The sequence below is a fragment of the Oncorhynchus masou genome, chromosome 25 (genome assembly GCF_036934945.1).
Source record: "Oncorhynchus masou masou isolate Uvic2021 chromosome 25, UVic_Omas_1.1, whole genome shotgun sequence".
In the NCBI taxonomy this organism is placed as follows: domain Eukaryota; kingdom Metazoa; phylum Chordata; class Actinopteri; order Salmoniformes; family Salmonidae; genus Oncorhynchus; species Oncorhynchus masou.
The window spans coordinates 47,735,342-47,747,546 of NC_088236.1; the positions used below are offsets into that span (position 1 = coordinate 47,735,342).

At 42.3% G+C, this 12,205-nt stretch overlaps 1 protein-coding gene across 1 annotated transcript in view; it reads right to left on the reverse strand.

Annotated features, from left to right (window-relative positions):
• Nucleotides 1-12,205, reverse strand: part of LOC135514415 (serine-rich coiled-coil domain-containing protein 1-like) — a 92,628-nt gene that overhangs the window by 74,361 nt on the left and 6,062 nt on the right. The window contains 3 exon segments of the mRNA XM_064937892.1: nucleotides 2,340-2,460; nucleotides 5,611-5,701; nucleotides 10,704-10,897. Of these exon segments, the coding sequence (XP_064793964.1) occupies nucleotides 2,340-2,460; nucleotides 5,611-5,701; nucleotides 10,704-10,897 (406 nt within the window).

Below are 12,205 nucleotides of genomic sequence, written 5' to 3' on the forward strand. Positions count from 1 at the left end.
AATGGGAAATCAGCCTGGATCAGATCTATTGGGGCGGTATCTATTGGGGCGATCCTTATCTGTCTAGGGTGTCAGATAAGGATCATATCACCTCTACCTTGTCTCTCAAAGCACTTCATGATGACTGATGTGAGTGCTACGGGGCAATAGTAATTTAGTTCAGTTACCTTTCCTTTCTTGGGTACAGGAACAAGTGTGTGTGTGTAACACTGTGTGGATGTGTGCAACACTGCTTGTTCCCTAGACTCTGCTGCTATCAGCCTTGACTCTGCTCCATCACCTTTGAAAAGATGCGAGGTGAGAGGGACAAGCTGAATGGGAGGACTAAAAACTCGTAGGCTGTCGCCTTGTAATGAAACTACAGAAAATGTCTGTGATTGGGGCACAAGGGCACATGAAAGTACGCATCCTTTAGGTTGATGGTGGTAATCCAACTGCTGAAGTGCACAGACTGTGACAGCCGCTGGTTTGAGAGCATTTTGAAAGTGCGAACTCTGAGATGCTTGCTGAGGACAAGTCTAGAACGGGGCATAAAGTCCCGACCCCTTTGCTTTTTTCTATCCACGGAGAGGGTGTCCAGGTTCCAGCTCTGCATAGCCCAAATTTGGTTGAGGTGCACAGTATGTTTTTGCCAGTCCATGCGCCTACTGGGGATGATGGCTTCTATGAAAGTGGTCATTCCCCTGGGATTACTATTGATGTGGCTGTTCGAGTGCTGAACGTTAACCATGCGCTTGGATGCACCTAGACCGGTTGATTCAGTTGCCCACAACATATGATCATGACCGACATGTCACACCAAGGGTGGGGAGAATTGTGCAAGGGTTACTCACTTCAGTGTCACAGAGTGCCCGGCATATCAATTACCTGGAACTTCTGACGATGTGCATGGCGCTCAGGCACCTCCTCCCATGTTTTTTGGGCCGGCATGTGCTGGTCAGATCCAACAACATGACGACAGTTGCATATTCAACAGTCAGGGGGGAGGATACAGTCCCCACCCCTCCTCTTGCTGCGGAGCAGTGCGCATTTGCTGTCACTTTTGGTGATGCATGTTCCCGGTTGCCTCAACTCGGGGGCAGATCTTCTATCTCATAGGGAGGGCTGATAAACCCTCCCAGCCACAATAATAAATTATCATTGATTCTTGTGGTTTCCCGTTGGACCAGGCAGCCTTGTTTGACGGAAACCATTCACCTTTAAAGCGAACCTGTTGTCCCAGGGCGCACAGGCAGGTTTGGCATGTGAGGCCAGAGATTTGGTTCCTATGGGCCTGTCCATGAGAGGTTTACCTCCAAATGTCCGTCTGCAAGGGCGCCCTGCACGAGGGCTGTATGCACATACTGTTGAAGTCGGAAGTTTACCTACACATCCACAAATGATAGTTTCGACAAGTCAGTTAGGAAATCTACTTTGTGCATGACACTAGTCATTTTATTTGTGTATGTCGCGTATGCCGCACATTCCTTGTCAGAAACACAGTAGGACCCAAAAGCATAATCAGTGCTCTAACTCCCCCTTGTGCTGGTCTGGAGCAATGAAGTTGTGACGCAGGGTACCGTACTAAACCACAAATTACCTCTAAGTCCCGCAGCATAATCACAAAACTTTTAGTGGAGCAAACACTGTACAACACCCATTTGGCCCAAGTTCCTGGGCTCTGTGAAGAGCGGTATTAAATTGAAGGAATGAAACCAAGCCTCACACTTATCACCTGTGGAAGATGGGGCTTCCAGTGAGACACGGATTTCATTGGCCTTGCCAGGCATGATTACAACCGAAGACGTGAAAGTGCAACTCCCCACAGTATGTTGTACCTTGTTTCCCTCCTTCAGGGAACAATAGTTATAGTCAGAACGTTACATTCATCTCCATGGGTTACACATAAAACGTGTTACACATTAATCGCAATAATCTCCATCAGCGTTTCCTGCTAGGCCACATCAAAAGGCTTCTCTAATAAAAAACAATTAAGATAGCAATGCTTTAGTTGCAATGAGAATTTTATCCATGCATGTTCGTGGCTCTCATTGTTCTACCTAATCAGTTCCACCTTTGGAAGGAAGTGTTTGGCGGTAATGGCTTTGTGTGATAACGGCTTCCTATAAAGAGCAATGGGACTTTCTGTTAATTCTGTTAAGGAGTTGTAATGAGCCTTCCTTCCTTTCTGCATGGAAATACAGTGACTGCTCACTGTTGGGAATGTGTGAAGGACGAGTGATATCTGTAGTGAGTGTTATCGGTGTAAGTGTAATGTAGGTGTAGAGCTGTAGTGAGCGTTATAGGTGTAGTGAGAGCTGTAGTATGATGTACTAGGTATAGATGCAGGGCTCTCTCACCTGTGGATGGTGGTGGTGTCTCTGGGCTCCCTGCCAGGGACCCTGTCGACATTGGGCTCCAGTGGGGAGTGCATCAGGTTCAGGCAGGAGGCTAGGGACTGGCTGGAGTCCTCTCGGAATACTACAAAAACACACACACACACACACACAAAACCATTGAGTCAATGTCGTGTGGCACAATAGGCTTGTGTTTACAGAGTTGACAACATGCTTAGAGTAGTCCATTCTGGACAATATGCTATAAAGAGTGTTGCTAGTATTTAAAAACGAACACTATACTACAGTAATCAAATATTTCCTTTACATTCAGAGTGCAGAGTAAAATACACAATGGCATCTGTTTTAACGTTTCATTCATGCAGAAACTACTAAGAAAACAGTTTTGACAATCAGAAATAACCAGATCTTTAAAAAAGGGATGTGGATGGCTCAGTTTCAAGGTAAAACTGAATGTGGCTCAGCTCAGCAGCCCATAAATTGCTGTGAAACTGCCTGGTTCTTAATAAAAATGCCAAGCAGCCACCTGAGAGCACTAAAACAGGAGCATCGATGCATTTGTGTGTGTGTGTGTGTGTGTGTGTGTGTGTGTGTGTGTGTGTGTGTGTGTGGGGGGGGCATGTCTGGTGTGCCTTAATTTGAGTTAGTGTGAGAGACTTTCCACTTAATTCTCTTCTTCAGTAAGTCACATCGTCACTTCACTTTAAGTGTGCGATTTATCAATTCTTTGCAGGGATTTCACAGCACAGTCTGAACCATTTAGGCTAGTATACAGTGTATTCTTAAAGTATTCAGACTGTCCATATTTTGTTAGGTTACAGCCTTATTATAAAATAGATGTTTTTTTTTATGTACAATTCTAAAACAATTCACAATCTACACACAATACCCCATAATGACAAAGCGAAAACAGGTTTTTTGAAATGTTTGCAAATCTATTAAAAATAAACAGAAATACCTTATTTACATAAGTATTCAGACCCTTTGCTATAAGACTCAAAATTGAGCTCAGGTGCATCCTGTTTCCATTGATCATCCTTGAGAGGTTTCTACATCTTGATTGAGTCAATTAATTGGACATGATTTGTAAAGGCATACACCTCTCTAATGAAGGTCCCACAGTTGACAGTGCATGTCAGAGCAAAAACCAAGCCATGAGGTCGAAGGAATTGTCCGTGGAGATCCGAGACATTGTGTTGAAGGCAGAGATCTGAGGAAATGTTGCAAAACAATTCTGCAGCATTGAAGGTCCCCAAGAACACAGTGGCCTTCATCATTCTTAAATGGAAGAAGTTTGGACGCACCAACACTCTTCCTAAGATGGCCACCCGGCCAAACCGAGTAATCGGGGGAGAAGGGCCTTGGTCTGGGAGGTGACCAAGAACCCGATGGTCACTCTGACAGAGCACTAGAGTTCCTCTGTGGAGATGGGAGAACCTTCCAGAAGGACAACCATCTCTGCAGCATTACACCAAATCAGGCCTTTATGGTTGAGTAGCCAGACGGAAGCCACTCCTCAGTAAAAAGGCACATGACAGCCTGCTTAGATTTTGCCAAAAGGCACCTAAAATACTCTCTTGGTCTGATAAAACCAAGCTTGAGCTCTTTGGCCTGAATGCCAAGCGTCACATCTGGAGGAAACCTGGCACCATCCCTAAAGTGAAGCATGGTGGTGGCAGCATCATGCTGTGGGGATGTTACCAGCGGCAGGGACTGGAGACAAGTCAGGATCGAGGGAAAGATGAACAGAGCAAGGTACAGAAAGATCCTTCATCAAAACCTGCTCCAGAGTGCTCAGGGCCTCAGACTTGGGTGACGGTTCACCTTCCAACAGGACAACGACCCTAAGCACACAGCCAAGATAACGCAGGACTGGCCTTTGGGAGAAATCTCTGAATGTCCTTGAGTGGCCCAGTCAGAGCCCGGACTTCAACTCGATCAAACATCTCTGGAGATATCTGAAAATAGCTGTGCAGCAACGCTCCCCATCCAACCTGAAAGAGCTTGAGAGGATCTGCAGAGAAGAATTAAGAGAAACTCCCCAAATGCAGTTGTGCCAAGCTTGTAGCCAAGAACAGTTTTTCTTTATTTAAACATTTGCAATCATTTCTAAAAAAAAAAATGCTTTGGTGGTTATGTGTGTAGATTGATGAGGGAAAAAAACGATTTAATCAATTTTAAAATAAAGGCTGTAACGTAACAAAATGTAGAAAAAGTCAAGGGGTCCGAATACTTTCCGAATGCACTGTATAAAGAAAAAAAAACTTACCATGCTAAATGTTTTTTGTTGTTGTTGTGTGTATTAGCGATGACATCCTGGGAAGCTCTCTGTCTAGAGGCTTTGCCCTAAGTACATGTTTACTGGTACTTTTGCGTGTTCTGATGCAACCTCCAAAAAGAGAGGGGTGTTAAGAGAATTAAGATTGAAGGTAATTATCCAAGCCTGCGTAGATGTTGCATGCCTAGAGATATGAAAGTTTTGTTGAACTGACTCAGACCTCCCGTTAGATAAGAGTCAACTAAGGGGCATATCTGGCCTGTTGTCTCCACTCAAGTCACCAAACACATCCTGCTCCTAATAATAGGCTACATCTTTGCGTTCATCTTGCATTCATACAAGGGCAATTAATTGTTTCTCAGTCATTTCGGTTTTGCAATTCTTTACGTAATGCATAATATATCTTTAGGATACATAAGAACCAGTGAGGTTATGTCACAAAGTTAGCGAATGCAAGAAAAAAAAACAAATCCTTACAAAAACACTTCCCTATGACGCACTCAAAACTTGTTTTAATCAGTCTTCTGCTGCTGGGAAATATGATTTAAACAATGATTAAAAAAATATCAAAAGCATTGAGAATTAACCATTTATGTTGCTAAGTGTTATGAGAATATCAAGGAACTAATGATAGCAACACTGGGGGAACAAACCATCTGAACTGGCTTAAAACGGTTCTAGCAAGTGTATTTGGTTTAGATGGAGTAGAACTATTCTAAACTTCCTAAATATCTGAGCAAACAAGTTAGTCCTGCTTAAACTTGGGTGTGTCCCTGGATACGTGTAGAAATCATTCTAGAATCTCCACATTTCCTTGGACAAGTGGCTGAAGTAGAGGAGCAGAGAGGGTGGCTGCGTCCCCAACGGCACGCTATATAGTGCTCTACTTCTGACCCGAGCCCGATGGGTAAAAATAAGTGCACTATGTAAGGAATAGAGAGCCATTCGGAATGAAGCCGGTGGATTTGCTGTTGAATGGATTGAGAGTGTCCATACCGTGACGCTGGCGTTGGTCATCAGAGAGGTCCAGGTCCAACATCAGATCATCCTCATCCAGCTCAGACGAGCCCAGATTGTTCAGTACATCCTGAGGACACAATGGAGACATCTGTATGACTCGGTGCGCTGGACACAGTTTAACAACAAGCTTGATGCATGCCACTTTACTTTCGGAGTAGGGTCAGAAGTTGACTATAACTAGAGCCCAGTGTGTTTACTTGTAAGGTTAGGTGGGGGGGGGGGCATAGCCATGGTAACCAAAATAAAGGCCGGCCCAGCATTTTTAAATTGCTTAATTAACTCAGGAACCACACCTGTGTGGAAGCACCTGCTTTCAATATACTTTGTATCCCTCATTAACTCAAGAAAATGTCAAGAACTTTGAAAGTTTCTTCAAGTACAATTGCAAAAAACATCAAGTGCTATGATGAAATTGGCTTTCATGAGGACCGCCACAGGAAAGGAAGACTGAGTTACCTATACTGCAGAGGATACATTCATTAGAGTTAACTGCACCTCAGATTGCAGACCAAAAAAATACTTCACAGAGTTCAAGTAACAGACACATCACAACATTAACTGTTCAGAGGACACTGCGTAAATCAGGCCTTCATGGTCAAATTGCTGCATAGAAACCCCTACTAAAGGACTCTAATAAGAAGAATCAATTTGATGCGGCCAAGAAACATTAGCAATGGACATTAGATCGGTGGAAATCTGTCCTTTGGTCTTATTTTTGGTTCCAACCGCAGTGTCTTTGTGAGACGCAGAGTAGGTGAACGGATTATCTCTGCATGTGTGTTTCCCACAGTGAAGCATGGAGGTGGAGGTGAGATGGTGCGTTGCTGTCTGTGATTTATTTTAAAATTCAAGGCACACTTAACCAGCATGGCTACCACAGCATTCTGCAGCAATACACCATCCCATCTGGTTTGCGCTTACTGGGACTATCATTCGTTTTTCAACAGGACAATGACCCAAAACACACCTCCAGGCTGTGTAAGGGCTATTTGACCAAGAAGGAGAGTGATGAGTGCTGTGTCAGCTGACCTGACCGTCACCCAATTGAAATGGTTAGGAATGAGTTGGACCACAGAGTGAAGGAAAACTAGCCAACAAGTGCTCAGCATATATGGGAACAAGACTGTGGACATTCCTCATGAAGCTGGTGGAGATAATGCCAAGAGTGTACAAAGCTGTCATCAAGGCAAAGGGTGGCTTTGAAGAATCTCAAATATATTTAGATTTGTTTAGCACTTTTCTGGTTACTACATGTTATTTCATAGTTTTGATGTCTTCACTATTATTATTCTTCAATGTAGATAACAGTAAAAAAAAAAAAAAAAAAAAAAAAAAAAAAAAACCTTTGAATAAGTAGGTGTGTCCAAACCTTTGACTGGTACTGTATGTATTTTAAGGGTTCATTCATGGCTGTACTGGATCCATAACGGGTCACCAAAGCAAAGGTTATTAAAATCCAATCTCTTAATCTCATAATCAAATGATCTTATCCGTTAAGATTTTGAAGCCAGACACAGTCAACTTTGATGACATTTTCAAAGATATCCACTTCCAAGCAGTGGTTGAGGAATCATATACATGACGACCACTTCTCCTTTTGTCATGTTTCAAAGGGATACACTGCCATCTTGTGGTGATACACAGAAAAATGGTTACCACGTCTGGTCTGTTTGTAAAAATTTGAAGAAAATATCAGAAGGTGCACAGGAAATGCAGAAGCTAGAAAATATGAATTACATACAAAACATCTAAGGGATTGTTATGGACAAGGTCAAAGGTTGGGTAAAAAATAAAACAAATAAAAAATGATTTAATATAATTTGGATAACATTAAGAGGTAAATGTGATGCAGCTTTCATTGGTGAATCACACAATTCCAATAAGATGGATGTGTACTACTAACTAGCTAAAATGTCACTGTAGTGTACCACATTTCCAACAAAATATATTCATGGGCAAGGAAACCTATTTTACTCATCAGTGGTGTCATCACCATACTGCACACAGAGACATACAATTGGTATCCACAAGTACATCCGACTTTGGGTAAGTAGAAAAAAAATGGTTGCCAGAATCTCTACAGTATCCCTTTAAAGTTGGGTACATCAATGTGAATCAGAACCAGGCAGTGTCATTGTGTCCAAACAAAGCTCATGTTGTCCACTGTCACACCGTTCTTAATTGCCAGTATCCCTTTAAGAATATTATTGGTCTAAGAAGCATCCTCAATAGAAATTATCAATTAAAGGTTTAATCTGTGCCTGGGAAACTGACCCTAAATGTCAAGCTCAAGTCAAGGTTAAGAGTTATCTGCATAAAGTATAATACCTTTTGAAGGAAATGATTAGCCTCCACTTATGAAGAGGTAATATAGCCCTTAATGCTCAACTAAGGTGTTCCTCAAGTAATAGTTATTGGAACAGGGTGTCAGTCCTTACTGTAAAATGACATCTATTATATACATAATTTGGAGCTAAATTAGCATGTTAATGTCATCCCCCAGTAATAGATGTGTATTAAAACTCCTTCACTGTGCAAGCTCTGACCTTTTTTACAGTGCAATAATGTTTGAGTGAGTAACTTTATGCTAATAGAGATTTAAAAAACGGTGGCTCGTTAAAACAAGGATCTATTTCATCAATGCCAACCTCAGTAATATGGAAAAAATTCAGAATAAGCAGGTGTCTCTTATTCTGCACATAGAAAGACTTTGGGTCAGTAGATATTATACATTTTGTGCCTGTGGAGTTAATTCAAGAGGACCAATAGAGAAAAATGTGCCGTTGCAGAGGTCCAGACTCTAGGGGTGTATTGGTTGACCCGAGAGGCATTGTGTCAACTATTAACTTGGTCCGGCCAGATGCTCGTGCTAGCAAACTTGCGACATTGTATAAAATATTCCCGGGCCCTTAGAGTTTCCCACGCCAGGACAGATACAGCTGTAAGCTATTTACACAAGGGATAAGAAGTAATCAGGTAGGCCTATTTTATGATGTTTCCACCAGATCAGAGCATGACATTTTCTTCCCCTTTCATGCTGAGTGGATATGGAAAGGGAGAGAGCTCTAAAGACTTTTCAAATAGGCTATGTTGAGGAACTATTGTCATTATCAATGGATGTAAAAACAGACTTTGTTGACTCGCTGTTTGAGGCGAAGAAAACATTACTTTGAGAAGTTCCACAGTGATGGTGAGTTAAGTCAATCAGAAATAGTATCAGATCCCCAAATGGGCACATTTATAGGCCTACATTTGCACACAGGCCAGGTTGCCTAGGCCTACTTCTATGCGTAATCAGGTGCACATTCTTAATGAATAAATTGACAACTGGATAATGGAATGAAATAACCCACAACTTTTTTTATCATAAGTGTAGCCCAGGTTGTGCACTCTGCAAACAACATGTCCACTCCTACAAAGACAAGACAGTAATAATAATATATTGAATGCATTAACAGAAATTACCATAACCAAATAAATATTGTCGATTAGAAATTATGGTAATTAACGGCAAATATACTACCGGTGATACTGGTGTGCCATTTGCAATGTCCACTCAGACAGGCATGAATCTAACAAGTGTCTCGTGTGCCATGATTTTAAATATATTTTACACTGCTCAACTAAAAAAAAAAAATGATACTGTCAACCCACAGCCTATTGACCAAACAATCGACCAGTCAACTAAATAGGGTCCGTCCTAATTAGCGCACACCATAGCAAAACATTTGGCACAGTAATAAAACAAGCGTTTCCTACAGGACAAATTCAAATAGGTCCCCTCCCGTTTGGTCCATTTGGATCCTAGTGAATAATACACCCCTCATGAGAGTTAAGGAGGGGTTATTCATATAGATAATAGTGGACTTAGTTTGTAACCCTTCACACAAATGATTAGTGTCAAAGTGTGTCACTCAAATCAAATAAGTGCTCAAACGTTTCCTTACCAGTCTACTACGGGCCAGGGGAGACTACAATTCCTACATATTTTGAAAAATGGGTTGGTTAACAATCTCTTGATGTGCAGTATGATGGTAAAAATCGCAGTTCCTTCAACATCCACGCGGTTCTCTAAGCACGTCTTATGAAGTGAATACATGTACCGAACATAATACAATTTCACTTAAAAACAGTTTAGGCACTTTTGCCAGTTTAGAATGATTGTATGTATATCTTGTACCCAAAGTATAAGACAGAGCAGGCATATCCTGTTGGCTGTTGAGTGTATTGTAATTATGACAGAGAAGGGAGGGATTATCTTCCCAGTATTGCCTTGTACTTGTCCAGAAAACTACTTTAGTCCACCTCTGCATCACACTTCACTGCTCATGAAACCACAAACCTACTCAACAGACAATGGAAAACACTTTAGCGTTTCACTGAAGCTCTACTCGTCGTATTGGATTGCCTTCTTTTTTTCACCCAAAGTTCAAAAAGAAGCTGGTAAAAAGAGACTAAATTGGTAATACACTCCTACAGCCACACTTCGTGATTCTCCACCAGAGCAAAAAAACAAGACGGTAGAGTCGGCCGCCACTTAGATTTTAACGACCACAGATTTAGCCCCACATGTTAGCCCCACGTATATCACATGTGCTTTCCTTTCTGGGTATGGAAGATGAGGGTTGTCGAGCCACCTCGAAAATGAAATAGATCTTAGTATAAGCCTGAAAAATGTGGTGCACTACAGCAGTGGTTCCCAAGCTTTTTGGTTACTGTACCACCAACTGAATTTTGCTCTGCTCGGTGGCGGTTTATGCAGACATGTGGATTGGAGTGGCCAGGCAGGAAGGAGTCAGGCACAATCCCTTGAGTGACAAGTTGCTGTCCTGTTGCACTGATCTGCAGCACAGCTAGTTAGATAATTAGTCTGTTTAATTTTGGGCGGGCTGTTATCCCCGTGTGAGAGTGTAATCCAGAGAAGGATGCGGCCATGGACTAAGCTATTTAGTCTGCAGCAACAGTGAGGAGCCGCGAGCACCATTGCCAGCTCCCCTGCTGGACTGTCCTCTACTGTAATCCTAGTGTAACTGTGCTATACTGAAGTGTAGTGTAGTGTAAACACGTACGAGGCTGCCAAGCTTGGAGGACGACGAGTTGGTCCTCTGTTTCAGCAGCACGCTCCCCTCGGCAGTGCAATGGGGATCTTTGAGGTTGAGGTGGAGCCCCCGTGGCCCCCCGGCACCCTCCGAGGAGGAACGTAGGCGGCGCTCCATGCGCATCACCTCGTGGTAGGGGCTGGCGCTGCTGCTGCACATGGACACTGTGGAGGGCAGAGCACAAGACACATGATAATATTTTTGCTGACGTGGAAGCAGGAAGCTAGGCAAAAAAGTGGCGAACAGACAAGTAGACAGACAGTCGAATGCGACACAGACAAACAACTGCAGACTACACGTTGGGGGGAAAAAACTTCAAAACAAGCAAACAATCAATTGGCTATCGCAAGCCTTGGGGCTGGAAGTGATCCAGTGTTTTGCAACAACAGCTTCAGTGATTTTATAGAAATTAATTATTTTAGGTGACCTTTGCACTAATGTAAAGGCACTTTTCCAATATAGAGAGGGAATAAGGCTACTTTTACTAATTGATTGAATTTGGGTTATAGATCTACATCATCACGGAGCACACTTTTTAGGTGCAAGTATAACTACTTACGTGTTATCACCAATACAAAGTAACCTAAGCAACAGACAGACAAGAAATAAGCTTACATCAGAAATGAACAATAACAGTGATGTGTTAATAATTATGGATAGCCTAACACTGCCCAAAACCAGTAGACTAACCAATGAAGTTCACAAACAGTTGTCTTAAGAAAACTATTCAGATTTAAGGATGTTACAAGCAGTGCCACACTGTTTCAAGTTTGGTAGGTGAACGGTGGAGTCTCGTGGGCCGTTTCAGAAAGACATAGCCAAAGGGTAGGAATTTGTACAGGAGGTGTTATCCAGGTGTGACTACAGCCTACAATGTCTTAGGAAACCGCTGTCCATTGGTTAATAAATATACCTTTAAGAGGAAATAGTTCCCACTGTACTGAGAACAGGCACGTGGGCCTAAAATAGTGCTGTTCAACCTCCTAATCAGTCTTGTCGTTCTGACTTTGGTACTTTCAACATCATCCAACCAAAGAGTACATAAAATATAGCCTACATTGTAGACCATACCTCTGCCATCTGAATGTGAAAGCAGTGTAAAGTTCAACCACTTTGAACAGAAAATGTCTATTTGTCGGTGATCGAAAACACAAAGTCAGTCTCAAACGGTGATAGGCAATACTGTGTGCAAACACTTTGGGAAAAAAAAATGAACAAAAATATAAACCCACAATAATTTTTACGATTTTACCGAGTTACAGTTCATATAAGGAAATCAGTCAATTGAAATAAATTCATTAGGCTCTAATCTATGGATTTCACAATGAATGGGCAGATGCGCGGCCATGGGTGGGCCTTGGAGGACATAGGCCCACCCACTTTGGAGTCAGGGCCAGCCAATCAGAATTAGTTTTTAATATTCCTCAGTATTCCTCAGCTGTCCGAGTGGTTGGTCTCAGACAATCCAGCGG